Source organism: Antechinus flavipes, chromosome X (assembly GCF_016432865.1).
Source record: "Antechinus flavipes isolate AdamAnt ecotype Samford, QLD, Australia chromosome X, AdamAnt_v2, whole genome shotgun sequence".
NCBI lineage: Eukaryota > Metazoa > Chordata > Mammalia > Dasyuromorphia > Dasyuridae > Antechinus > Antechinus flavipes.
In genome coordinates, this window is record NC_067404.1 from 31,293,561 (window position 1) to 31,320,717 (window position 27,157).

Consider the following 27,157-nt stretch of genomic DNA (forward strand, 5'->3'; position numbering starts at 1 on the left):
CTTTTTGCTTGTGGTGCCCATCATCTTGCCTGAAGATCCCCAGTTTTTTCAGCCTCACATAGCATGGTCTCCAAGAGCATCATCACCCTGACTGAGTTCTGGACATGCTACAGTTTTTCAACACTCTTTCTACAACATGGCTCCCAGAACTGAACACAGGGCTCCAGATGCAACCTATAGGGTGGGCCCAGAATCTCCTCATTGCTGGAAACTCTGCCCCTCTTTCCTGAAATCCAAGATGGCATTTCTTTTTATTTGTGGGGTTTTTTGATCACATCACACTCTTGACTCATGTAGCATGTGATTTACTCTGAACTCCTAATTTCTTTTAAATTGTCAATAGCCACCCTTCCCCCACCTGATCCTTGTCAAGCTCATTTTTTTTTATTAAAGCTCATTATTTTCAAAATATATTCATGAATAATTTTCAAGATTCACCCTTGCAAAATCTCATGTTCTCATTTCCCTCTCCCTTCCCCGTCTCTTCCCCTAGACAGCGAGTAATCCAATATATGTTAAACATGTGCAATTTTTCTATATGTATTTCCCACAAATATCATGTAAAGCTCATTTTTTAAAACCCAAGAGTCAGACTCTACAATGACCTCTACTGAATTTCATTGGATTTGATTCAACCCAACATTCAAGGCTATTGAGATCTCTGTGGATCCTGACTCAGTCCTCCTTTGCGTTAGCTCGTCTTCCCAGCTTCGGGACACTGGCAAATGTGAGGAAAGATGTTCTGAATGTCTTTATCCAAGTCACTGATAAAGGTGTTAAGCAGCATAGTGACAAGTCCAGATGCCTGAAGCACTGCAGGAAGACCTCCTTCAGAGCCAACATCAGACCACAGTACCGCCCACCCCTGGCCATTTGGCCACTAGAAGAGCATGAGAAACTATCATATGCTTGACTGAAATTTTGATAAAAAGTATGGACAGCATTTCCCTGATTATGAGAGACTAGTAACCTCAGCAGCAGAGGAAACCGGTGTGGTCCGGTGTGACCTGCTCTCAATGAGGCTCACTCTTTGGGGGAGGGCAGTTTTCTTTTCAACTCAGCCCCCCCCTTATTCTCACAGACTAGAATTTTCCCAGGAACCGAAGTCAAGCATGGGAGCCTCCAGTCTTCAATCTCTCCGCTTCCCCCCTCCACCCCCCCTCAGCCCCGGCCCCAATTCTTTTGGACAATCGGGCAGTTTGACCTTCTCTGGGCCCGGAGTACCTCTCCGATTAGCTGTGATCTTTCTTTTTTAATTAAATTTAATTTTTTTCAATTAACAAAAATCCATTTTCTTTCCCTTCTACCTCCCCCTGCCCCAGTGAAGAAAGAGCAAAACAAAACCCTTGTAACAAGTAGGCACAGTCTCCCCATGAGCTTTCAAGGAGTCCTGACAATGGTTCGACAGCCACACTTGCCAATTTCACATGACCTTGAACCGGGCCTTCAGTTCCCTCCCCTATTCAACAAGGGCCCCGGTGGAGGTGATTTCTAAGAGCCTCTGGCTCTCCCAGTCTGGGATGCAGGGCTCTGGGAGGCAGCTCCGTGTCCCGGCCTGTTGCCAGGGCCCACGGAAATTTTGCTGATTAACTTCTAGTCCACCCCTCCCCCTCCTCCCAAGAGCTGCAGAGGAAGGCAGAGAGACAGGAAAGGTTGATCCCAGGGCCCCTCCGAGGGACTCACAGGGGGGCGGGGGGGAGGGGGAGAGGACGATGGAGGCCTTGGCCTCCCGAGTTGCAGAGTGTGGCTCCCTCCTGGGGAGCCCTGTCCTGTTCCTTGAGCCTCTGGGGAAGGGGAGGCTCCTGGGGAAAAGGCTTCTGTTCTCAAGCCTGGTAGTGCTTCAGGGAGCTTGGAATGAGCCACTTGAAACAAGATTGGGAATTGGGAAGCGGGGACCTTGGTGCCAATAGGCCAGCCAGAGCCTCTCTGCCCGTGGGGGGCAGAGGCCCGGAGGGTCACGGCCCACGGTTTGGGGGGCACACAAAGGGTAGCCAGGTGGCCTGGAGCCAAAGACACTGAAGGTGGCTATTAGGGCAGACAGAGAGGGAGGAGGGAGAGAAGGAGGCAGAGGAGGGAGAGAAGGAGGCAGAGGAGAGAGGGAAGGGGAGAAAGGGAGAAATGGAGAGAGAAGCTAGGCAAGAAGGAAAGAAAGGAGGAGGAAGAGAGGGAGGGGGAGAGAAGCTGGGAGACACAAGGAGAGAAACAAGCTGGGAGACAGGGAGAAAAGGGAAGCTGGGAGAGACAGGGAGAGAAGCTGGGAGAGACAGGGAGAGAAAGGGAGAGACAGAAGCTGGGAGACAGGGAGAGACAGAAGCTGGGAGATGGAGAAAGGGAAGCTGGGAGAGATAAGGAGATACAGAAGCTGGGAGACAGGGAGAGAATCTGGGAGAGACAGAAGCTGAGGGAGAGATGGAGAGGGGCAAGAAAGTACAAGAGGAATGCTGAGAGGAAGAGCAGGAGAGAGAGGAAGGAAAAAGTGGGAAGGGAGGGAAGTAGACAGGGAGAGAGAAAAAGAGAGAAAGGAAAGAGTAGTTTAGGAAAATCTGCTGAGCTCTACAGCTCTTTTGGCGTTGCAGAGAGATGGGGGGAGAAGATTGTGGGGGAGCTTGTGTATGGCTCAGAAATGACTTGAACATATCTAGTTTTGGGTGGACTGGGGTGGGCTAAGTTTAGCGTGGACAAGACGTTTGGGGCTGGGATGACATGATCCCATCCTAGCTGTTATCCCTCTAAGCCGAGTCTGCAGCAACAGCAGAGTTCCCCCACCCCCAGCTCCACAGCCCACCCAGCTGGCCATGATCCTTTGTAAAGCACAGGGAGCGGAGATGGAGGAAGGAAGGTCTTAAGGATCAGGGCTCCCGGGATGGTCCATGGGGCCTGCAGGGCTAAAGAAGGCCTTGAAAACAAAACAGAGGGAGGTCCCTGGTGAAAGGCCCGGGCTTGGGGTCTCCCTTTGGTGTGTTTGTCTACTTGGGGAGCAGATTCCCCTTTGGGTGTGCAGAGAAGACCAGAAAAGATGCTGGGCCTGCTGCCGTGAGGGTCACTCCCAGGCCGGAGCAAAGCCAATGGAAGCCATACCTGTGATGGAGACTAGAGTCCTAGTCAAACAAAGCCACTGGGGAGCAGGTGAAAGGTCAGAATCACTGACTTACTATGTGTCAGGCTTTGTGCCAAGCCCTGGGGATACAAAAAAAGGCCACAATCTGGTTTGTCCCTGCAACCAGAGGAGTAAACTGAGGCCCGGGAGACAAAGTGATTTTTCTAAGCTGCCTAGCTGATAGAAGCTCCAACACTGTAATCACACAGAAAATAACTGGTTTGGGAAAGACAAGCGATGATTGGAGTCTTACCTGAAGGGCCTCTAGGGCCCGGAGCCCCTGCAGGGCCGGCTGAACCAGGAGCACCGGAGGGACCCTTCATCCCTGCAAAGCAAACCGTCACAAGCTCTGTGAAAATGCAGGCCTGCCTCTCCCCCCAAAAGACCCACGATGGGCCACTGGGGTCTCTGAAGACCTAAACTGGCACCACTAGCAGCCAGAAGGTGGTTCAAAAATGATTTCTTGAAAAACCTTGGAATAAAAAAAAAAGAAAGAAAGAAAGAAAGAAAGAAAGAAAGAAAGAAAGAAAGAAAGAAAGAAAGAAAGAAAGAAAGAAAGAAAGAAAGAAAGAAAGAAAAAAAGAAAAAAAGAAAAAACAATGAAAAAAAAGAAATACCTTGGGATCCCGGGATACCTTGGATACCAGGATTCCCCTTCATTCCAATGAACCCTGGCCACCCAGGATCACCCTGAAAAAAAGAGAGCTCTCTTAATCATGGGGGACGATGATAGTCCTCCCCAACAAAAGTAGGGAAATGCATATCCTTGCCTGTTTTGGAGGTCCAACTCCTTCACTTTGCACATGAAGAAACTGAGTCCCAGAAAGGGGGATTTACCCAGGACTGGGCAGGACTATGAACCCAGGTTTTTCTGACTACAAGTTCACTGGCCTACCCACACGGCCATGCTATCTCACAGTGATTAGTTTACTACGACTATTCTTTCCATTTCCATTGTAGTTGTATATATTGTTTCCTTGGTTTGACTAATTTTATACTGTTTAAGGTTATCTCATACTTCTCTGAATTCTTCATATTCACCATTTCTTAAAGAACAGAACAGTGACTTTGTTTTGAGAGTTCACATTCTTTCAAAGTTACTTTCTTTTGTTTCTATTCTACCCAATTTTCTATTTTTGGGGGGTGGGGAGGGTTCTAAACCTGTCATTCTGTTTTTTAGAGGCCATAATTCTCTGAAGAGATTCTCAATCATATGTTGCAAAATATCTACTCTGTTGTCCTTCATCAATTCTGCTTTGAGAATTATTTTCCAATATAATTTCTATCCTGATACAATTTTTAAAAATGAGTTTAAATGTTGAACTACTCTTGAGTTGGTCACCACATTTACCGTGTAGTCTGCTGAGTACATAGAATTCTTCAGTATTTTTCCCCAGTGGGAATTTTTGGTTCATTTTCTTTTATAATATAATACTTATTCAATACATGATAACCCTTTTTGAAATTGTGTCTCCATTTTCCTTTTATTGCCACGAGCCTCACTTTTGCTCTTATAATCTACACTATTCTCTTGGACTTTCTTCTTTTGTACCTTTTTCCTTTTTCTTTTTTTCCTTTTTATATAAATTGTACCTTTTTCTTTTTTTTCTTTTTATATACTTTTTATGAAAGCTTTTTATTTTCAAAACATATGCTTGGATCATTTTAAACATTCACCCTTGCAAAACCTTGTGTTCCAAATTTTTTCCCTCCCTTCCCCCCCATCCTCTCCCCTAGATGGCAAGAAATCCAATAGAGGTTAAACATGTGAAATTCTTCTATATATATTCCCACAATTATCTTGCTGCATAAGAAAAAAATCAGATCTAAAAGGAAAAAGAAAAAAAGAAAAAAGCAACTTGCGAGCAAACCACAACAAAAAAGGGAAAATATTATGTTGTGATCCACCCTCAGTTCCCACAGTCCTCTGTCTGGGTGTAGATGGCTCTCTCCATCACAAAATTATCCATCTCATTGTTGAGAAGAGCCACGTCCATCAGAATTGATCATTGTATAATCTTGTTGTTGCCATGTACAATGTTTTCCCATCTGCCTTTTTCTTACGTGCTTACTGTCTTGTTTCTGGCTTTCTCCCTTATTTGGCTCTTCCCTTGACTACTACAGAGACCGCCCTCCCCCCCCAAGGCTCTTTTAGGTTGGGAGGTATGGGGCCCCTAATGGATCCCTGCCCATAGTAAGCTCTGTATGGAGATGACTGATTCCATCTGGATTTCTAGCTTCCCTTTTCATCAGGCACGTCCCCTCTAGCCAGCTCTATGATGCCATCCTTCCTCTTCTCCCCTCCCCTCCACACAGATGTACACCACGGCCGGGCAGAATCAATGTCTTCCGATGCTGGCGGCACGCGGGGAGGTCCGGATCGCTGGGACTGAGGGTCAAAGGGCAGAGGCTGCGTCATAACGCATAGCCAATGAGGCTGCCTCGTACCACAGAGCCGATGCTCCTCGTTCTTGTGGTACCCACCAGGTAGCTTGGGAAAAGAGAGTGGGATCTGGAAGTGTTTAAGCTCTCTGAAGTTCATTCAGGAGCCTTTTACCTTCGGAAGCGTCTCTGTCTCCTTACAAATTCAGCATTAGTTACTCTCAGTCGGGTGTATCTCTATTTTCTATGAGGTTGTTAAGTTGGAGCTATATGTGGAAAATGACTACACTACCAGCTTGCTAATCATGTGATTGTAAATCGACTGTCCATCGAGCGCACATCAAAAAGAAGGATGTGTTTCATTGGCTCCGAGAGCAAACTCCAGTTCCAACTGTCTCAGCACTATTGGTAGCCAGCATCTACCTATGCGCCAAGGAATAAAGCTCTCAAGCTTATTGAACTGAATTTAGTTCCGAGTTTCTCAAAGTGGAATTTTGACAGCAATAATCCATCATGTGGGGCTAATCAAGGAAGGCTTCCTCGAGATGAGATGAAAGCAAGAGATGAAGAACACGGATTGGTAGAGAGAACTGGGGAGGACCATTTTGGGTGGGCAGACGAGGCAGAGGCACTCCTGTCTCGGAATAAGAAAAATGTTTATGGGAGATGGCATCCAGCCTAGCTTGGCTGGGGCAGAGAAACTGCGTCAGGGAAAAAAGAAAATGAAGGTTAGCGAGTGGAGAGATAAGACAGGAAGCGTTTGCCGGAGGGCCTCGAATAACAGGCTGAAGGGCCGGGAAAGGATGCCACGAGCCATAGGGACCCGCTTTAAAGTCTCCAGCAGGGATGTTACATGACACCAGATTAACGGCTAGCTCTAGGACAGATGTGAAGAAGGAGAGGCTGAAGAGACAGGGGCGAGGAGCTTGGCAGTCCCCTAGGAGAGCTCACCAGAGCCGGGTGATATACTGCACAGAGAGAGGGCCCGAGGCGGCTAGATCAATTACGCGGCTGCTACAATATTCTGGGCGATAAGGATGGCCACTACAGAAATAGAAGGGAAGGGGGAGAGAGCTGAAAGACACGCTCGTTTGTTTGACTGGAGGTGAGGGGATAACACTTGGCACCTCACCAAGACGAGGGACTGCCAGGGAGGAAACTCCGCAGGTCAATGCAGAGGGGTGACTGCTCTTTGATTTAGACCTTTAGAGATTAGCCTGAGGTCCCAAGATGGAGATCAGGATCATGGGAGATGGCCCTGGATGAAATGGGAGGCCTCATAAAGTCTTCAATGGGGCTCAGTTTGACGGAGGCAATACCCATTCGGTGATTAAGGCTAGGTAGCAATGGAGGCCAAGAATATTCTCTTTTACCTAATGCAAAGAAATCTAAATGAATGAAGAAAAAAGTAGAAAAGGAAGGAAGGATGGAAGGAATGAAGGAAGGAAAGGAAGGAAAGAAGGGATGGAGGGAGGGAGGAAGGGAGAGAGAAAGAGAAAAAGAGAAAGAAAGAAAGATAAAGAGAAAAAGAAAGAAAGAGAAAGAAGAGAGAGAGAGAGAGAGAGAGAGAGAGAGAGAGAGTGTGTGTGTGTGTGTGTGTGTGTGTGTGTGTGTGTGTGTGTGTCTGGGAGGGGAAGACCCTCAGCGTTTCTTGCCAAGCAGAGGTGACTGCTATTTGCATTCAGTCCCAGTCAATCAGTATCCAATGACCAATTGAGACTTGGCCTAGGACCTATTGGTGGCCAATTAAAATCAGATTGGTTCTGATTTAAAGCATGATCCTTAAGAAAGAAATTTAGCCAATAAAGCCCAAGATATCCTGGGAGGGTTCAGAGGTGCAATAGAGAAAAAATCCCAAGAAATTAAAGGCTTGTCCTGGGTGGCCCAGCCAGAATAGGCCAGGGGTGAGACTTGAACCCAAATCCTCTTGGCTCTGAGGCCTCCAGATGGCTAGCCACTATAACACAGTGCCTCTCCTGAGAGCCTCTGCAGAGGAAAAAATCAAGAAAGAGAACAGAGCCTCATGGAGAGAGGGGGAGTGGCAGGGAATGCCAATTGTTCCCAGGCACCTGCAAGAAAGCCGCTCAGAGAGGCCTGAGCAGCTGGGGAACAGAAGGCCCCTTGTGGGCCTGCGCTCCCCGGCAGTGTCCAATGTGAGCCTGAGAAGAAGCCCCGCGCTTGCAGAGTGGACGTGTGTGCGTGCATGTATGCGTGGGTCTCTGTTGTGCGTCTGTACAGTGGTGAGCAGGCGTGCATATGTGTGCACTGTAGGTGTCTATTGTGGAAATGTGCCCCTGTGTACATGTGGGTGCACGTGTGTCTGCCCGCTGTTTGCGTGTGCCCCTATGAGCGTTGTGTCTGTCTGAGTGCATGTGTGTGTCACAGGTAATTACTATGCATCCCTAAGCACGTGTGTGCGGGCAGGGAACTATGTGCATGTGTGTAAGTACATGCGTGAGTGGCTATTGCAATGTGTATTGTGCAAGCATATACATGCTCATCTATACATGTGCATGTGTGTATCGTATTGCTGGCATGTGCATGCATGTGCATTGTGTACATCATGTATATGTAGATACATGCATATGTGAGCACACGTACATGTATATTGTGCTATATGTGTGGATACATGTGTGTGTTGTATGTGTTTAAGCATATGTGTATGTATGAGTCCTGTGGGCATGGACGTACACATGTATATGTTTGTATATGTCTATATATATGTCCATTTATGTGTATGTGTGTGTGTATGACTATCAGAGGTAGCTGATGGCTCAGTGGCTAGAGCACCAAACCTGGAGTCGGGAAGAACTGAGTTCAAATCCACTCTCAGACACAAACTAGCTCTCTGAATCTGGGCAAGTCACTTTATCTCTGTTTGCCTCAGTTTGTCTTTCTGTAAAACAGGGGATCATAACTGCAGCTATCTCCCAGGGTTATTATAATGATCGAAGGAGATAATCACTGTGCCATGCCTGACACGTAGTAGGTGCTACATAAACGTTAGCTAGTGTAGATGTGTTTGTGCATGTATGTATGCGCACATGCACGTGTGCCTGCGTATATATGTATATGCATGTGTGTAAACGTGTGGATGTGTAGAGTATACGTGTGAGTGAGTGTTCCGGGAGGAGTCCGCATCTCCGTCACGAGGGACCAGGGCGAGGGCCGGACCCTCAAACGTGATCCTTGAGGCTTTATCGGGCCACTGTGTATGGCGTGTGGGCTGGGCAGAGCGAGTGGGAGCCAGACATATTTATCCGGAATATTAAATTAAAACCGTCTGTCAAATGTTGAAGGAGCTGCTGGACAATGTCCGGCGGCGTCCTTTCTGACTTAGAGAATGCTCTTTTAACCTCCAAGTGATGGGGAGCCATTGAAGGGGTTCAAGCAGGGCATGCCCATGTTTTAGAGACTAATTGAATGTGGCTGCATTGACTGAATTCAAGAAAAAGACTAGATAAAAAATGGCAGACAGCACAAGATCAGGCCCAGAGGCTTAAGGTCCATGCTGAAGACCTTCCTCCAAAGGGAAATCACAGAATCACAAATATGGAGCTAGAAGGATCCGCAGCTTCCGGCCAGTCCAATTGCCCTCATTTTTACAGATGAGGAAACTTAGGCCAGGGAGGTGAAGTGACTTCCACAAGCTCACACATCAGCTCCTAGATCTAGATCCAGAAGGGACTTAAGGGGCTAGTTAGCCCAACCCACCTCATTTTACACGGAGGGAAGTTGAGGCCTAAGATTACCCATAGGATCCTAGGTGTAGAACTGAAAGGAACCTCAGAGGCTATGGTCCAATCCCCTCCTTTTACGGAAGAGGAAATTGAGACCCAGAGAGGGGAAGGCCACACATGGGCTCCTAGATATGGAGCTGGAAGGGATCTCATCTACACATGAGGTAGGCTATAATCAACTCATTGTGGGTACTGAATATTAGGTTACAGTTTTGGTTCTTTCTGCTGTAAGCAATAGGGAGCCACTGAAGGAATTGGAGCAGAGGTATGAAAGGGACAGACATGTGCCTTAGTGCCCCTGATCTAGTGGTGGTGTTTGCTGGGAGACCAACGAAGAGTAAGAACAGTTCGGCTCAGCATTAAGAAAGGACCAATTCTAGCAGGAAAATGGTAAGAGTCATTGAGAAGGAAAATCCGATAGAATTTGGTGATGTTGTAGATAGAATAAATAAGTGGGGGCTAGAAAAAAGCTAGCCCCCAAACCCCTAGATATCTTGAGGGATTTAAGCAATCAAAATTTATATTACTTTGGGCAGAGAATCCAAATGTAAAGGTATGATTCCTCACATAGACAGAGGAAGGGAAGGAAGGAAGGAAGGAGGGAGGGAAGAAGGAAAATGGAAGGAAATAGGAAGAAGGATAGAAGGAAAGAAGGGAGGGAGGGAGGAAAAAAAGGAAGGAAGGAAAGGAGGGAAAGAAAGAACAGCATTGCCTAACTAGAAGTAGACAGGTCCCCAATGGGGCAGCTACTACTATTCACAGATTGTTGTTCATCCTTCATTCTTGAAGAGGATCAATGACATCAGGAGGGTGATATCTCAACTTACAAGTGAATTGAACTGATGTGCGGCAGGTCTGTGCAAACAGCTAGGTGCCACAGTGAATAAACTGCCCGAGCCTGGAGTCAAGAAAGACTTTCTGAGTTCCAATCTGACCTCATATACTTACTAGCTGAATGATTCTGTGCAAGTCACTTAACCCCATTTACCTCAGTGTGTTATAGGAAGAAGAGGCCGGAGGCAATAAGATCAGTTCCAGGGCTCTTATGGGCTATTCTAGGTCATTTGTAGAGTCCTACTTGTAGAGCAGGAAGAGGCTTTAGAGATGACATCTAAGCCTCTCATTTTACAGTTTAGGAAACTGAGACCCACAGAGTGGACGTGGCTTGGCTAAGGTCACAGGCTAATAAGTGGCAGAGTACAATTTGAATTCAGGCCCCATGACTCCAGGTTCAGTGTTCTTTGGTAGCAGTGGTACAAAGGGCACCAGAGAGAAGGGGATGGATTTAAGAGAAGCTGTGGAGGCAGAATTGACAGGGCCTAGCGGCCAGCTTGGATGTGGGGTGTGAAAGCGGCAGAAGAGGGAAAAGTGGATACTGAGGACTCAGAAGGAGGGGCTTCTCCTCCTGCCAGGGAAGAGCGCAGAGAATTGGGAGCGGCAGGAACAGGGAGGGGATTCCACATTCTAGGAAGCTTTGGGGTAGGTTTTGCCTTCGATGAAGCAAATGTCCCTAATTAGCAGCTAGGGGCCAGACCACGAGGCTGGCTCTAACCCAGCGAAGGCTCATTAGATTCACAGAGGGCAAGGAGGGTCCAGGCCTGCTGCCGCTTTTAGAATTCACCACTGGGCCTGAGAGAACACGGTGTACGCTGATTGCTGATCGCTAAAGAAAACATTTCCGATGGAGAGTTTCTATCCAGAATGCTCTGGCTTCTGCGTGGAATCCCTTTGCCCTTCTGCTCACACTTACCTGGGGCCCAGGTGGACCTCGTTCTCCTTTGAGACCAGGCAAACCGGGCTTCCCAGGTAGGCCCGGATCTCCTCTCTTTCCTTTCACTCGGCCATTTCCAGGGACACCCCGGGGACCTTTAGGCCCTGAAAAAAAACATTGATAACACAAAACAGATGTCTATATCATTATAACAAGAGGGTGAAATCCGGCAAGAAACTTTTGGAAAATATCACAATTACCATGTGTCCCGCCCCTCACCCCTAACTCCTGCCCAAGTCTCCTCTTCTCCAGCATAAACAGCCTCCATTTGTTCAACCCTGTGTGGGTAGCTCTCATTGTTGGGAATTTCCCCCTTAACAATCGAGCTGAAATCTGTCAACTTCCAGGTGACAGACTCTGAAATACTCCACCCCAATGAGTTAGTCTCCCTTCAGAGCTGCCCTTCTCCGGTCTTTAGCTGGCCAGCATTTCAGGACCTTCACCATGCTGGCCTAATGTCTTTCCTAAACCATGGCACCCAGAAATGAAAAGAAAATCCCAGACAGGATATGAGCAGGGCAGAGGACTGGCAACTTCCTGGCTATGGGCACCAGGTCACTCTTTAGGCAGGCCAAGGTCACATTAGCTTTCTCTGTCACAATATCACACTGTTGATTTATATGGCGCTTGTAGGCCATTAAAAAACTAAAACTGCCATATTTTTTCCAGACAGCCTGCCATCCAGCCATGCCCCTCTCCTGGTCCTCGTAAAGTTAATCTTTTCTTGAACCAGAGGATATAATTTTGCATTTATCCTAATTAAATTTCACCTTATTCGATTCAGCCCAATTTTCTAATCGATCAATATTTTTGGATCCTGACTCTGCCATCCGGTGTGTCAGCTCTCCCTCTTAGACCTGTGCCATCCACAAAATGGTAAATGTGCCATCTGTGTCATTATCCAAGTCACCGACAAGCATGGTAAACAAAAGAAGGCCAAGCGCAGATCTCTGGGGCACTCCACTGGAGACCTCCTGCCACGGTGATGTCAGAGTAACAATGATTACTCTTGGAGGCTGGCCATTTAGCCGGTTCTACAGCCGTCATCTCACTCATATCTCTTCATCTTTCCCATGAGAATTGAATGAGATATTTTTATTTTTTCCTCATTAAATCATCTTTATAATTCCCCTGATCTACTAGTTTAATAATAGATAGATAGATAGATAGATAGATAGATAGATAGATAGAAGATAGATATGGATGGATGGATGGATGGATGGATAATAAGTAGATAGGCAGTTAGGGAGATGGATAGATGAATAATGTGATGGACAGATGAGGAGATAGATAGGTAGATGGATAGACAGGTAGATAGCTAAGTAGGCAGATAGATGGATGGATGGATAGATAAGTAGGTAGGTAGGCTGATAGATAGATAGACAGACAGACAGACAGATAGACAAAAAGTCCAGCTGGTCTACTCTTGATGAAGCTATATTATACCTTTGTGACACCGACTTTCTTTTCTAGATACTCATTAACCATATCTATAGTAATATATGCCAGAATTTCATTATCACCATCAACCATTAAATACAAGCATTTATTAAGCATCTACTATGTACTAGGCACTAGGCTAAGTACTGAGGACAGAAAGAAAGGCATGGACATAGTCTCTATCCTCAAAGAGCTCACAAGTAAATGGGGAGAAACAATATGTAAACATGTATGTACATTCAAGATGTATACATAGTGGGAGATAATCTCAGAAGGAAGGTATAGGGGATTTGGGGGACAGGAAAGGTCTCTCTGGAACTGAAGTCAAGGTCACATGTTTATAAGGTTCTATTTTATTTCCTTTTTTGGAAGATTGGGAAGATCTGGAGTCTTCTCCAGTCCTACGGCAGGCACTCATTCCATACAGTCACCTATCACTTATAGTGGCTCGGCAACCACATCTGCCAATTCATTCATCAGCTGAGGTCACAGTTTACTTGGGCCGAGAGACTTGAATTCACCAATGGCAGCTAAGTGCTTTCTTATCATCTCATTAATTATCTTGAATATTCATTATTAGCCATATTTGCCTTGTCCTTTTTCTAGTCACTTTCTCCACTGAACATTTCAACAACATTTAGTAAGCTCTTGTTATTGGCAAAGCACCAGACCTACAAAGATAAAAGCAATATAACCTCTGCCCTCCAATTGAATATGGGGATATGGAAAATATGGCCTTTTTGTTTGTTCAGTCATGACCTCATTTGAGGTTTTCTTGGCAAAGACACTGGAGTCATTGGAGAAGCTTGCCATTTCTTTCTCCAGCTCATGACAGATGAAGAAACTGAGGTAAACAGGGTTAAGGGACTTGTCCAGGGTCACACAGCTAGGAAGTACCCGAACCCAGATTTGAATTCATGTAGATGTGTTCCTGACCCCAGGCCTGGCACTCCAACTACTGCAGTGCTACCTAGCTGCCCTTGGAAAATATGTACACATATAAGAAAATAGAGAGTATTTACAAAGTAATTTCAAGAGGGAGAGAAGGTAACAAGGGGGAGGAAATGGGAAGGAAAGAATTCATATAGGAGGTGGTACCTTAATTGGGCTTTTAAGGGTTTTTGATTTTAAATCAAGGAATATTATGAGATAAAGGCAAAAGAGCAACTTCTATACACGGGGATTGTAGAGGGCCAGAACTTTGAAAAGATATACTTCAATCAAGGACAGCATGGTGCTTATGGTGATGTAATAGTTGCACGTGCTCATTGTGTTGTAGTGATGTAATAGTACTGGAAAATGGAGGATGACTGATTTGAGAAAAGTAAATGAACAGATGGAAACTATGGGAACTCTTCAGCCTGGACTTCCATCTCCTTCTCAATTGCCTAGAGAATGGCCTTTTTGGGTTATAGATATTAAGATTGTTTCTATTCTATCCCTCTAAATAAGGAGGACATGAAACGATTTGCCTTTTCAGTGCCCAGCGTTAACTTAGCTGAGCCTTATAAAAGATATGGATGGACAGTTTTGCCACAGGGAATGAAAAATAGCCCCACTATGTGCCAAATGTATGTTGCTGCTGCTCTTACTCCAGTAAGAAAAGCATTTCCAAAAGTTATGTTGTTATATTACATGGATGATATCTTGGGGTGTGCACCTGAGGAACAAATGTTAGAAGCATGTCTACTAAAGACCATAGAAACACTAAAGAATTACAAATGGCATATAGCTCCAGAAAAAATTCAAAGACATGCTCCTTTTCAATATTGAGTATATGAAGTATAACCTTAGGTGCTTACAGTACAAAAACTTTCCTTAAGAACAGAGAAGCTAAACACCTTAAATGACTTTCAGAAATTGATAGGAGATATCCAATGGATGTGACCAGTGTTAGGCTTGACTACCTATCAGTTACAACCATTATATTACATTTTAAGGGGAGACAGTGCTTTAAACTCACCATGCCAGCCTACAAAAGAAGCCCAAGAGACTTTGAGAGAAGTTGAACTGGCTCTATCCAATGTGGTTGAAAGAGTCACTCAAAAACCCTTGGAAATATCAGTTTTTGCTACAAAAGAGACACCCACAGCAGTCCTTCATCAAGGAGATAGGGTGACAGAGTGGGTGAACCTCCAAGCACAACCAGAACAAAGCCTTACTTCTTACCCCATGCTTGTGGCTAGAATTTTATTAAAGGCCATTAAGCGAGCAGTACAATTATCTGGGACAAGACCTGACAAGATATATACCTTTTATACAAATGCACAAATTAATGTATGTCATGAGACTATCCCAGAGTGGCAAATTTTACTGGCCATGGCTCCAAATTTTGCACACGGGTCTCCATTAAAGATAACCCAGCTATTACATTATTGGCAATGGATTTTTCAAGAAAAGATTTCTAAGGTTCCTCTTAAAGGACCAACTTTCTTTACAGATGCATCCAAACATAACATTTGTGCTGTATACTCTCTTGACTTAATTATAAAGAGAATAGACAGAACTCCTTTTCAATCCACTCAGCAGAATGAATTGTATGCAATCATGATAGCTCCTTATTATCCAGGAAATATAAATATAATATCTGATTCAGCCTATTCAATAGGTGTGGTACAAAGAATTGCCACAGCCCAAATAAAATTCATAGCTTCCAATATATATCAGCTGTTTAAGGAACTTCGGACTTCCGGTTAAGATGGCGGAGAGGAGGCTCACAGTTGCATAAGCTCCGCGCTTTCTCTCACTATCCACTTCATTACAAGCCTCTGAATCAATGCTTGACTGAAAAAAAACCCACAAATAGTTACCAAGAGAAGCCATCCTTGAGATCCGCCAAGAAAGGTCTGTCTTTACTGGAGGGCTGGGACGGTTTTAGATCGGGCGCAGGCTGAGGGCAGCGGCAGTGAGAGCACGGGAGCAGACTGGAGAGGGGGTGGGGAGTGATCGCAGCCGTCTCTGCGGGGAGAGCTTCGCTACAGGTTTGGAACCTGCAGCAAGTCAACAGCCCAGCAGAGAAGCTAAAAACACCGGGGCTGAAGAATACAACCGCAAACAGCTGGAGTCTCTCAGGACCTGGCCGCCCCCCCCCTTCCCCCCCCTCAGTGACTCAGCACGCTCTGGGATCTCAGAGCGCAGGCGCAGCACAGTCCTGCTAGTGCCTCACTGCTGCCCCCTGCAGTCTGTAGAGGAAGCTCGATAACACACCCAGCCCCCCCCCCACAGAAAGACTCCAGTTTTTTCTGTTTTTCTTTGGTAGTTTGTCTCTGATTAATAGACAGAATGAGCAAGAAGCTGAAGAGGACTTTAACCCTTGACAGCTTCTATACAGATAGAGAGCAGACTCTAAATCCTGAGGAGACTAAAAACAGGCAGTCCCCAGGTGATTCCCCAAAGGAGGAGATTGTCTGTTCCTCAGCACAGATGAACCTCATAGAAGTGATTAAAAAGGCTCTCACAAGGGAGCTAGAAGAAAAATGGGAAAAGAGTCTGGAGAAAGTTAAAGAGAGAGTGGATAAAGAAGTAAAATCCTTGAAAAATAGGATTAGTGAACTGGAAACAGAAAACAGCTCTCTAAAAAACAAAATTGGCGAAATGGAAAAAAATTCCACAGAACAAAAGAACTCAATTGGACAATTAGAGAAAGATTTTAAAAAAGTGAGTGAAGAGAATACTTCACTGAAAATCAGAATTGAACAAGTGGAATTGAATGACTCGAGGAGACAAGAAGAATCAGTCAAGCAAATCCAAAAAAATCAAACAATGGAGAAAAATGTGAAATACCTTCTGGGGAAGACAACAGACCTGGAAAACAGATCCAGGAGAGACAATCTGAGAATCATTGGACTCCCAGAAAAGCATGATGAAAAAAAGAGCCTGGACACTGTCTTCCAGGAAATTATCAAAGAGAACTGCCCAGAAGTCATAGGAACAGAGGAAAAAATAAACATTGAAAGGATTCATCGATCACCCACTGAAAGGGATCCTAAAATCAAAACACCAAGGAATATAGTGGCCAAATGCCAGAACCCTCAGATGAAAGAAAAAATATTGCAAGCAGCTAGAAAAACCCAATTCAAGTATCAAGGAGCCACAATAAGGATCACCCAGGATCTGGCAGCATCCACATTAAAAGATCGAAGGGCCTGGAATATGATATTCCGAAAGGCTAAGGAACTTGGTATGCAACCAAAAATAACTTACCAGCGAGAATGAGCATCTTTTTCCAGGGAAGAAGATGGACATTCAACGAAGTAAGCGAATTTCATCTATTTCTGATGAAAAAACCAGAACTTAACAAAAAGTTTGATCTACAAATATAGAACTCAAGAGAAATCTAAAAGGTAAAGATTAATCTTGGGAACTATATTTTGACTATATAGATGTATAAAGAATACATGTATACCTTGTTCTAGAAATTGATGTGGAAAGGACATTGTACCAGAAAAAGGGTAAAGTGGAGGTAGTACATCTCATGAAGAGGCATAGGAAACCTATTATATCTGAGAGAAAGAATGGAGGGGGATGAATATAGTGGGTATCTTACTGCCTTCAGAATTGGCTTTAAGTGAAAAATCTTAAGACATATTCAATCTATGGTGAAACTTCTCCCATCTCATTGAAAAGTGAGAAGGGAAAAGTGGAAAGGGAAGGAATAAGCTAAGCGGAAGGGAATACGGGAACTGGGAGGGAAAGGGGTAAGATAGGGGGAGGAACTCTAAGGCGGGGGGAGGGACACTAAAAAGGGAGGGCTGTGAGAAGCAAGGGGTGCTCACAAGCTTAATACTTGGAAGGGGGGGAAAGGGGAAAGAAGGGAGGAAAGCATAAACCGGGGTTAACAAGATGGCAAGTAATACAGAATTGGTCATTCTAACCATAAATGTGAACGGGGTAAACTCCCCCATAAAGAGGAAGCGGTTAGCAGAATGGATTAAAAGCCAGAATCCTACAATATGTTGTTTACAGGAAACACACCTGAAGCGGGGAGATACATGCAGGTTAAAGGTAAAAGGTTGGAGCAAAATCTACTATGCTTCAGGTGAAGTCAAAAAAGCAGGGGTAGCCATCCTGATCTCAGATCAAGCTAAAGCAAAAATTGACCTAATTAAAAGAGATAAGGAAGGACACTATATCTTGCTAAAGGGTAGCATGGATAATGAAGCACTATCTATATTAAACATATATGCACCAAGTGGGGTAGCATCTAAATTCTTAAAAGAGAAACTAAGAGAGCTGCAAGAAGAAATAGACAGTAAAACTATAATAGTGGGAGATCTTAACCTTGCACTCTCAGAATTAGATAAATCAAACCAGAAAATAAATAAGAAAGAAGTCAAAGAGGTAAACAGAATACTAGAAAAGCTAGATATGATAGATCTCTGGAGAAAATGTAATGGAGACAGAAAGGAATACACTTTCTTTTCAGCAGTTCATGGAACCTATACAAAAATTGACCATATATTAGGACATAAAAACCTCAAACTCAAATGTAGTAAGGCAGAAATAGTAAATGCATCCTTTTCAGACCACGATGCAATGAAAATTACATTCAACAAAAAAGCAGGGGGAAGTAGACCAAAAAATAATTGGAAACTAAATAATCTCATACTAAAGAATGATTGGGTGAAACAGCAAATCATAGACATAATTAATAACTTCACTCAAGAAAACGATAATAGTGAGACATCATACCAAAATGTATGGGATGCAGCCAAAGTGGTAATAAGGGGAAATTTCATATCTCTAGAGGCCTATTTGTATAAAATAGAGAAAGAGAAGGTCAATGAATTGGGTTTGCAACTAAAAATGCTAGAAAAGGAACAAATTAAAAACCCCCAGTCAAACACTAAACTTGAAATTCTAAAAGTAAAAGGTGAGATCAATAAAATTGAAAGTAAAAAAACTATTGAATTGATTAATAAAACTAAGAGTTGGTTCTATGAAAAAACCAACAAAATAGACAAACCCTTAGTAAATCTGATTAAAAAAAGGAAAGAGGAAAATCAAATTGTTAGTCTTAAAAATGAAAAGGGAGAACTCACCACTAACGAAGAGGAAATTAGAGCAATAATTAGGAGTTACTTTGCCCAACTTTATGCCAATAAATTCGACAACTTAAATGAAATAGAAAAATACCTCCAAAAATACAGCTTGCCCAAACTAACAGAGGAAGAAGTAAATATCCTAAACAGTCCCATCTCAGAAAAAGAAATAGAACAAACTATCAATCAACTCCCTAAGAAAAAATCCCCAGGACCAGATGGATTTACATGTGAATTCTACCAAACATTTAAAGAACAATTAACTCCAATGTTATATAAACTATTTGAAAAAATAGGGATTGAAGGAGTCCTACCAAACTCCTTTTATGACACAGATATGGTACTGATACCTAAACCAGGTAGGCTGAAAACAGAGAAAGAAAATTATAGACCAATCTCCCTAATGAATATTGATGCTAAAATCTTAAATAAAATATTAGCAAAAAGATTACAGAAAATTGTCACCAGGATAATACACTATGACCAAGTAGGATTTATACCAGGAATGCAGGGCTGGTTCAATATTAGGAAAACTATTAGCATAATTGACTATATCAATAACCAAACAAACAAAAACCACATGATCATCTCAATAGATGCAGAAAAAGCATTTGATAAAATCCAACATCCATTCCTAATAAAAACACTTGAGAGCATAGGAATAAATGGACTTTTCCTTAAAATAGTCAGGAGCATATATTTAAAACCATCAGTAAGCATCATATGCAATGGGGAAAAACTGGAACCTTTCCCAGTAAGATCTGGAGTGAAGCAAGGTTGCCCACTATCACCATTATTATTTAATATCGTATTAGAAACACTAGCCTCGGCAATAAGAGTCGAGAAAGATATAAAAGGAATTAGAGTAGGCAATGAGGAAACCAAACTATCACTCTTTGCAGATGATATGATGGTATACCTAGAGAACCCCAGAGATTCTACCAAAAAGCTATTGGAAATAATTCATAATTTTAGCAAAGTAGCTGGCTACAAAATAAATCCCCATAAATCCTCAGCATTTTTATACATCACCAACAAAACCCAACAGCAAGAGATACAAAGAGAAATTCCATTCAGAATAACTGTTGATACCATAAAATATTTGGGAATCTATCTACCAAAGGAAAGTCAGGAATTATATGAGCAAAATTATAAAAAAGTCTCCACACAAATAAAGTCAGACTTAAATAATTGGAAAAATATTAAGTGCTCTTGGATCGGCCGAGCGAACATAATAAAGATGACAATACTCCCTAAACTAATCTATTTATTTAGTGCTATACCAATCAGACTTCCAAGAAAATATTTTATTGATCTAGAAAAAATAACAACAAAATTCATATGGAACAATAAAAAGTCGAGAATCTCAAGGGAACTAATGAAAAAAAAATCAAATGAAGGTGGCCTAGCTGTACCTGATCTAAAATTATATTATAAAGCAGCAGTCACCAAAACCATTTGGTATTGGCTAAGAAATAGATTAGTGGATCAGTGGAAAAGGCTAGGCTCACAAGACAGAATAGTCAATTATAGCAATCTAGTGTTTGACAAACCCAAAGCCCCTAACTTCTGGGAAAAGAATTCATTATTTGACAAAAACTGCTGGGATAATTGGAAATTAGTATGGCAGAAATTAGGCATGGACCCACACTTAACACCATATACCAAGATAAGATCAAAATGGGTCTATGACCTAGGCATAAAGAACGAGACTATAAATAAATTAGAGGAACATAGAATAGTTTATCTCTCAGACTTGTGGAGGAGAAAGAAATTTGTGACCAAAGATGAACTAGAGACCATTACTGATCACAGAATAGAAAATTTCGATTACATCAAATTAAAAAGCCTTTGTACAAATAAAACTAATGCAAACAAGATTAGAAGGGAAGCAACAAACTGGGAAAACATTTTCACAGTTAAAGGTTCTGATAAAGGCCTCATTTCCAAAATATATAGAGAACTGACTCAAATTTATAAGAAATCAAGCCATTCTCCAATTGATAAATGGTCAAAGGATATGAACAGACAATTTTCAGAGGATGAGATTGAAACTATTACCACTCATATGAAAGAGTGTTCCAAATCATTATTGATCAGAGAAATGCAAATTAAGACAACTCTGAGATACCACTACACACCTGTCAGATTGGCTAAGATGACAGGAAAAAATAATGATGAATGTTGGAGGGGATGCGGGAAAACTGGGACACTAATGCATTGTTGGTGGAGTTGTGAACGAATCCAACCATTCTGGAGAGCAATCTGGAATTATGCCCAAAAAATTATCAAAATGTGCATATCTTTTGATCCAGCAGTGTTTCTATTGGGCTTATATCCCAAAGAAATACTAAAGAAGGGAAAGGGACCTGTATGTGCCAAAATGTTTGTAGCAGCCCTGTTTGTAGTGGCTAGAAACTGGAAAATGAATGGATGCCCATCAATTGGAGAATGGCTGGGTAAATTGTGGTATATGAATGTTATGGAATATTATTGTTCTGTAAGAAATGACCAGCAGGATGAATACAGAGAGGCTTGGAGAGACCTACATGAACTGATGCTAAGTGAAATGAGCAGAACCAGGAGATCATTATACACTTCGACAACGATATTGTATGAGGACATATTTTGATGGAAGTGGATTTCTTTGACAAAGAGACCTGAGTTTCAATTGATAAATGACGGACAAAAGCAGCTACACCCAAAGAAAGAATACTGGGAAACGAATGTGAACTATCTGCATTTTTGTTTTTCTTCCCGGATTATTTATACCTTCTGAATCCAATTCTCCCTACGCAACAAGAGAACTGTTCGGTTCTGCAAACATATATTGTATCTAGGATATACTGCAACATATCCAACATATAAAGGACTGCTTGCCATCTAGGGGAGGGGGTGGAGGGAGGGAGGGGAAAAAAAAATCGGAACAGAAATGAGTGTCAATATAATGTAATTATTAAATAAAAAATTAAAAAAAAAAAAAAAAAAAAAGGAACTTCAAGAGCAAATGAGAAAGCATCCAGGTAAGATTTATATCTTGCATGTCCACTCTCATAGTGGACTTCCAGGTCCTGTTTTTGATGGTAATTCAAAGGCAGATAGCCTTCTAATCATGTTGACTAATATCCTTTATTTCAGGTAGCCCAAGAATCTCATTTTAAATATCATCAGGCTGCTCAAGCTTTACGTTTGCAGTTGGGATAACAAAAGAGAAAGCTAGGAGCATAGTAAAAGCCTGTACAGCTTGCCTTCCTTTCCACGCTCCTACGTTCTCTCCAGGGAAGAACCCTTGTGGTTTGAGACCCAATGAAATTTGGCAAATGGATGTGACCCATTATAAATCTTTTGGTCACCTGTCTTTTATCCATGTTGTGGTAGACACCTTTTCAGAATTTACTTTTGCAATACCAGCAGCAAAAGAGACAGCCCACATGATCACTGAATTCCTTATACAAACTTTTGTAATTATGGGTGTGCCACAAGCAATAAAAACAGACAATGGACTTGCATATACTTCTAAACAATTTGCACACTTTTGTGCACAGTATCAGATTTTACCCACCACTGGCATACCTTTCAATCCTCAAGGACAAGCAATAGTAGAGAGGAGAAACAGAGACATCAAGATGCTCCTCCAAAAACAAAAGAAAGGGGGAGCCACAGGTAACCCTAGAGAACTTCTATATTTAGCTCTTTATACTATTAATTTTTTTTTATTTTTGATGAAGATGCACTGGCTCCAGCAGACAGGTTTCATAACCTGCTGGAAGGGCAGTGTCCAGTGCAAGCCACTCCACTATCTTTAGATAATCACCAGGTGATGTGGAGAGATCCAGAAAGTGGTGAAGGGAAGGGACCAGATAGGTTAACTGCTTGTATCTCTACAGATGGAGAAGGAATCAGATGGGTGCCAACAAGCCATATCCACCTTGTTCATCGGAGAGAGATGGAAAAGGAGAAGACCCTTGAAATGAAGAAGATCCAAGAAACACCAGATGGTTCCATTGCTGACTGTGCCCACCACTGAAAGAGCATGGCAATTATGGCAATTGACCCATGGGCATCAAAAATTGTTAATAAGATTGATACCGGACTTTAACACCAGCAGGAATCATTGGATTCCCTGACACATGATGTGACTGTTGCAGGACTTCAAAATCTGCAGGAATCAGTGGATTCTCTGACACATGAAGTGATGGACAATTGGTTTTGGACTATCTCTTGGCTGCTGAAGGAGGTATATGTGTGACTGTTATTTATATAATCTCCTTCTAGGACTTGTGGACATGTATATTCATATTGTTTGTTATATCACTATGTGGATTCATATAACAAACATTAGTTTGTTATATCACTACCAGCCTGAGTTATATTACTATGTGCTTGCAAAATACCTCCCATGCTGAAGGATTTATGTATACCTCTTTCAATTTTAGCCCAGAGGAAACTTGCTAACAATATCTGGTTTGACTCCCCATTTCCCTTTGGTGTTTTCACCTCCCTTCCTGAGAAGTCAGGGAAGGTGTGATCACCTGTGTTCTAAAACAAAAGAAAGCGGGAGATGTAGAGGGCCAGAACTTTGAAAAGGTGTACTTGAATCAAGGACGGCATGGTGCTTATGGTGATGTAATGGTTGCGTGTGCTCAGCGTGTTGTAGTGATGTAATAGTACTGAGGCATTTAAGGGAGTCTCAGACACAGAAGGCTCTCTCAGCCATAGACACAGAGAAGACGTCAGGCTCCAGACTCCATCTTTGACCAGCCACATGGTAGCTCTCCTCCCTCCTTCACTTTTCCACCTAAAGACCAAGAACTCGGGCTGATCCCAAGGTCCTCCAGAGAGCTAGCCTGGACATTACAGGGGACAATTTGGGACAAGGCAAGGGGATAGGGAAAAGAATGTTGTTTATGGGGGACAGTTGGCAAGTCAGTTTGAATGGAATGGACAGTATAAGAAGGGGAGTAATGTGATATAAGACTAGAAAGGTCAATGGTAGCCATATTGTGGGAGGCTATAAATGGTGATTCAGAATTTTATCCTAGAGAAATAGGGACCCATTGAAGATTTTTGAGTACAGGATTGGGGGTGTGTGTGATATAACATGGCCAAATAGCTGTATTTTAGAAACACCTATTTGGCATTTTTTGTGAAACACAGATGGGAGGAGGGAGAGACTGGGGACAAGGGCCAATTAAAAATCAATTAAGGAGACTGCTGCACTGTCCATATAAGAGATGATAAGGGTATCCCCGAGGGTAGAGGATGTGTAGGTGAAGGGAAAAGGATGAATCTATTAGATAGCAGAGAGGAAGGAATAACTAAACCTTGCCAATTGATAGTATAATTGATAAGGCAGTGGAAATCATGGTTGTGGGCCTGGATGCCAGGAGGATGGTGATATCTTCAACAGAGTTAAGTTCAGAAGAGAGGTGGGTCTGGGAGAAAGGGAATAAAGTCTGTTTCAGACATCTTGAACCTTAGATACCTATGGAACATTTCAGGAAGAGATTCTCCAGCATGTAGTTTGTCACCTAATTCTGGAATAGCTTGGAGTTGAGAGCCTCTGAGGCACTTTCCAGTTCTAGATCTAGGCACTCCTGTATGGTCTAGAACAAATCATTTCACTTGTCTGGGTCTTAGTTTCTCCCTCTTTAAAATGAGGACGTTAGACTAGATGGCCTTTGAGGCCCCTTCCACCTGTAGGCCTGTAATACTATAATCGCAACGGTAAGGCATTCCAAAAACTTAGCAAGGCCGGTCCAGGGAAAGTAGATCCAAAGTCCATTGTTGTTCCCACGCCAAAAATCTCTCTACTTTGGTCAAGACTGAATATTCACTGTTCTTACGTGTTCAAGAACCCAGGATCACATACATATCACTGGGAAGCATCACATGAAAGTAACTCTGTCATCTAAAAGACTCATCCAGGCCATTTGTAAAGTATAAGTAAGCTTTACCAAAATAAGTCAAGTTGCATTGATTAAAGCACCTACTGTGTGCCAGGAATTATGCACAGAGCAATGAAGACCAAGTCCTTGCATTTCTGGTGGGGGCCAGATGCCACTAAGTTGTCACTAGGTCTAGGACTAAGAAATTTCTAAGGCTTCTCCTATAAGTATCAAGATCATCTCCAGAACAATTAACCAGAAGTTGAGGCTCAGGACTACCTTTCTTTCCTCTACTGAACTGACTTCCTGATTTCAAATAAAAGAGTCCCCCAGAGAAATTACATCTCAAAGCAAGAGCATCAGCAGATGGATTTAATTCCAGGGGTTTTTAGCCTGTTTTGTGGCCTGGAGTTCTCCCTTGGGCAGGGAGGTTGGGGAAACCCATGACCCCTTTCTCAGAATCAGTTTTAAATACATAAAATAAAACACCTAAGAATGCAAAGCAACCAATTTCTTGAAATACAGTTATCAAAATATAAAAAATACAAGTTAGTGGACCCCATGTAAAGAACACTGGTTTATAGAATCTAGTCTAGGATATTATTTTCAAGCAATATTAAAAGTCCACGTGTCCTGCTCCTTTCCCAAGTCTTCTTTGCCCTCAAACTGAGGTCTGCAGACACCTGCTTGTTATAGAATCACAGATCCAGACCTGGAGAGACCTCAGAGATTACCTAATCCATCCAGTTCTTTTACAGGTTTGAAGATGAAAAACATGTGGATTTTTCCATTTTAAATATAATATGACTTCAGTAGGGATTAGCTGATATGACCAAAAGAGTTCATGAAACCTGGTGTCCTTTCCAAAGAGATCATAAATTAGTCCTATGACCTTTCCTGACAGGTGAGAGCATGACCAGGTGGCTGGTGACTTTATAGATGAGCAAAGGGAGATGACACAATCTGCCCAAGGTCATAAAAGGACTCAAACAAAGAGGATCTATTAAGTGCCTACTGTATGCCAGGCACTGAGCTAGGGACACAGCAAAAAAAAAAAAAAAAAAAAAAAAAGAGTCCCTGCTCTTAAGGAGCTTATATTTTAAGTATCACAGGTAGGATCTGAACCCACACCCTCTGTCTCTATAGTCAATATCCTTTCCAAAAGTCTAAATGACTGAGAGTGAGGGGCAAAAATGCCCTGACAATGGCCCACTTTGTCATTGGACAGACATTTCCAGCAAGTTTCTGACCTAGCTCTGTTCCGCCTGGCATGTAAGAAACAAGAAGCAGCCCCAGAAACCATCTCTGTGAGTCATAACCCAATTGTCCTTTGACATACCTGAAACCAATAGATTGGTTTAAATGAAATGGTCATCAACAATTAGATATCTTTCTTTTTTCTTTTATTTTTCTCTCTTCCTTCCTTCCTTCCTTTCTCTCTCCTTCCTTCCTTCCTCCCCCCGCCTCTCTTTCTTTCTTTCTTTCCTTTCCTTTCTTCTTCCTTCCTTCCTTCCTTCCTTCCTTTCCTTTCTTCTTCCTTCCTTCCTTCCTTCCTTTCTCTTTTCTATCCTTTTTCCTCCTTCCTTCCCTCTCTTCTTCCTCCCTCCCTCCCTTCCTCCCTTCCATCCATTTTTCCTTTTCTTTCCTCTCTCTCTTCCTTCTTCCATGCCTGTTTTTTTTTTTTTAAATAAAGCATCTACCGACTAAAGTTGCCTAAATGAGATTTTCTCAGCAAAACTAAGCTGCTGGGCTTTTAAATTTGGGGTCCAGAAAATATATAATTTGTATTAGAAATTAGATAGCAGCTCAGTTCAAGATAAATAAGCTACTTCTAAAACATCCTGAGAAGAGAGATGGGGCTGCCTTATATCTTTCTATTTTTTAGAAAGATAACCTTTTCTTGGCCCTCTTCATCAGCGGATAACTTATTAAAAACACAGTCTTAGTCTGAAGAAGCAGGTGTGGGAAGATCACTACTTTTTTGCAGGTAGAACAAGATATTGGCTAATCCATCGCCCTTTTAATCCAGGCATTTCTGGGGCCCCTGATTTTTAAATTAACAAGGCGCTAATGATATACTGGTAAACACCGGCTGTTGTTCTGTACGATGATCAATAGTCCCCTTCCATTTCTGAGAATAACTATGAATACACAGATGAAAGTCATGTTAGGCAATAAGGTTTCGCAAAAAGAAATCCGCATGTAGAGGTCACCCATGGGCCAGATGCGCAGTTCTAATTCTTTATGCAGGTTTGAAGATAAAAACACGTTGTTGATTTTTCCATTTTAAATCCAATATGACTTCAATAGGGATTATCTGATGCGACCAGGAGAAGTTCATGAAACCCAGTGTCCTTTCCAAAGAGATCATAAATTAGTCACATGACCTTTCCTGACAGGTGAAAGAAAGTGGGAGCAGGTATCGGGGAGGGGGGCCGGGGAGGGAAGGAAAGGGAGGGGGGCAGCAGCTGAGCTCTCCCATGACTTCTCCGGCACACTAGAAAGTACATTTTTCTTATAACATAGAGAAGACCATAAAAACACGAGCTGACCACCAAAGAATCTGACCTTGAGCCCCAGCGAGGGTCAGAGGTGACCCAGAGCCCCAAGATCGATGCTGGAAGGGTCAGACAGCACGGAGGAGAAAATAAGATTGTTAGTTAGAGGCAGCCCACGTTACTGCACAAGCTGAAAAGCAATCCGTCTTGTACACCGGGGGTACATCATAATCAATACACATGCAGGATCAGTCGTACAGAAAGCCAAATATTTTCCAGTGCAATTTATTCTGAAGCCAT

General features: G+C 42.8%; 1 protein-coding gene across 1 annotated transcript in view; it reads right to left on the reverse strand.

Moving 5' to 3' along the window:
- The window catches only part of COL4A5 (collagen type IV alpha 5 chain), a 228,849-nt gene that overhangs the window by 18,862 nt on the left and 182,830 nt on the right, over positions 1-27,157 (reverse strand). Inside the window, exons 42-44 of the mRNA XM_051969028.1 lie at positions 10,970-11,094; positions 3,715-3,787; positions 3,351-3,422 (exon numbers count right to left, since the gene is read on the reverse strand). Coding sequence (XP_051824988.1) covers positions 3,351-3,422; positions 3,715-3,787; positions 10,970-11,094 — 270 coding nt within the window. The remainder of the gene's footprint in view (positions 1-3,350; positions 3,423-3,714; positions 3,788-10,969; positions 11,095-27,157) is intronic.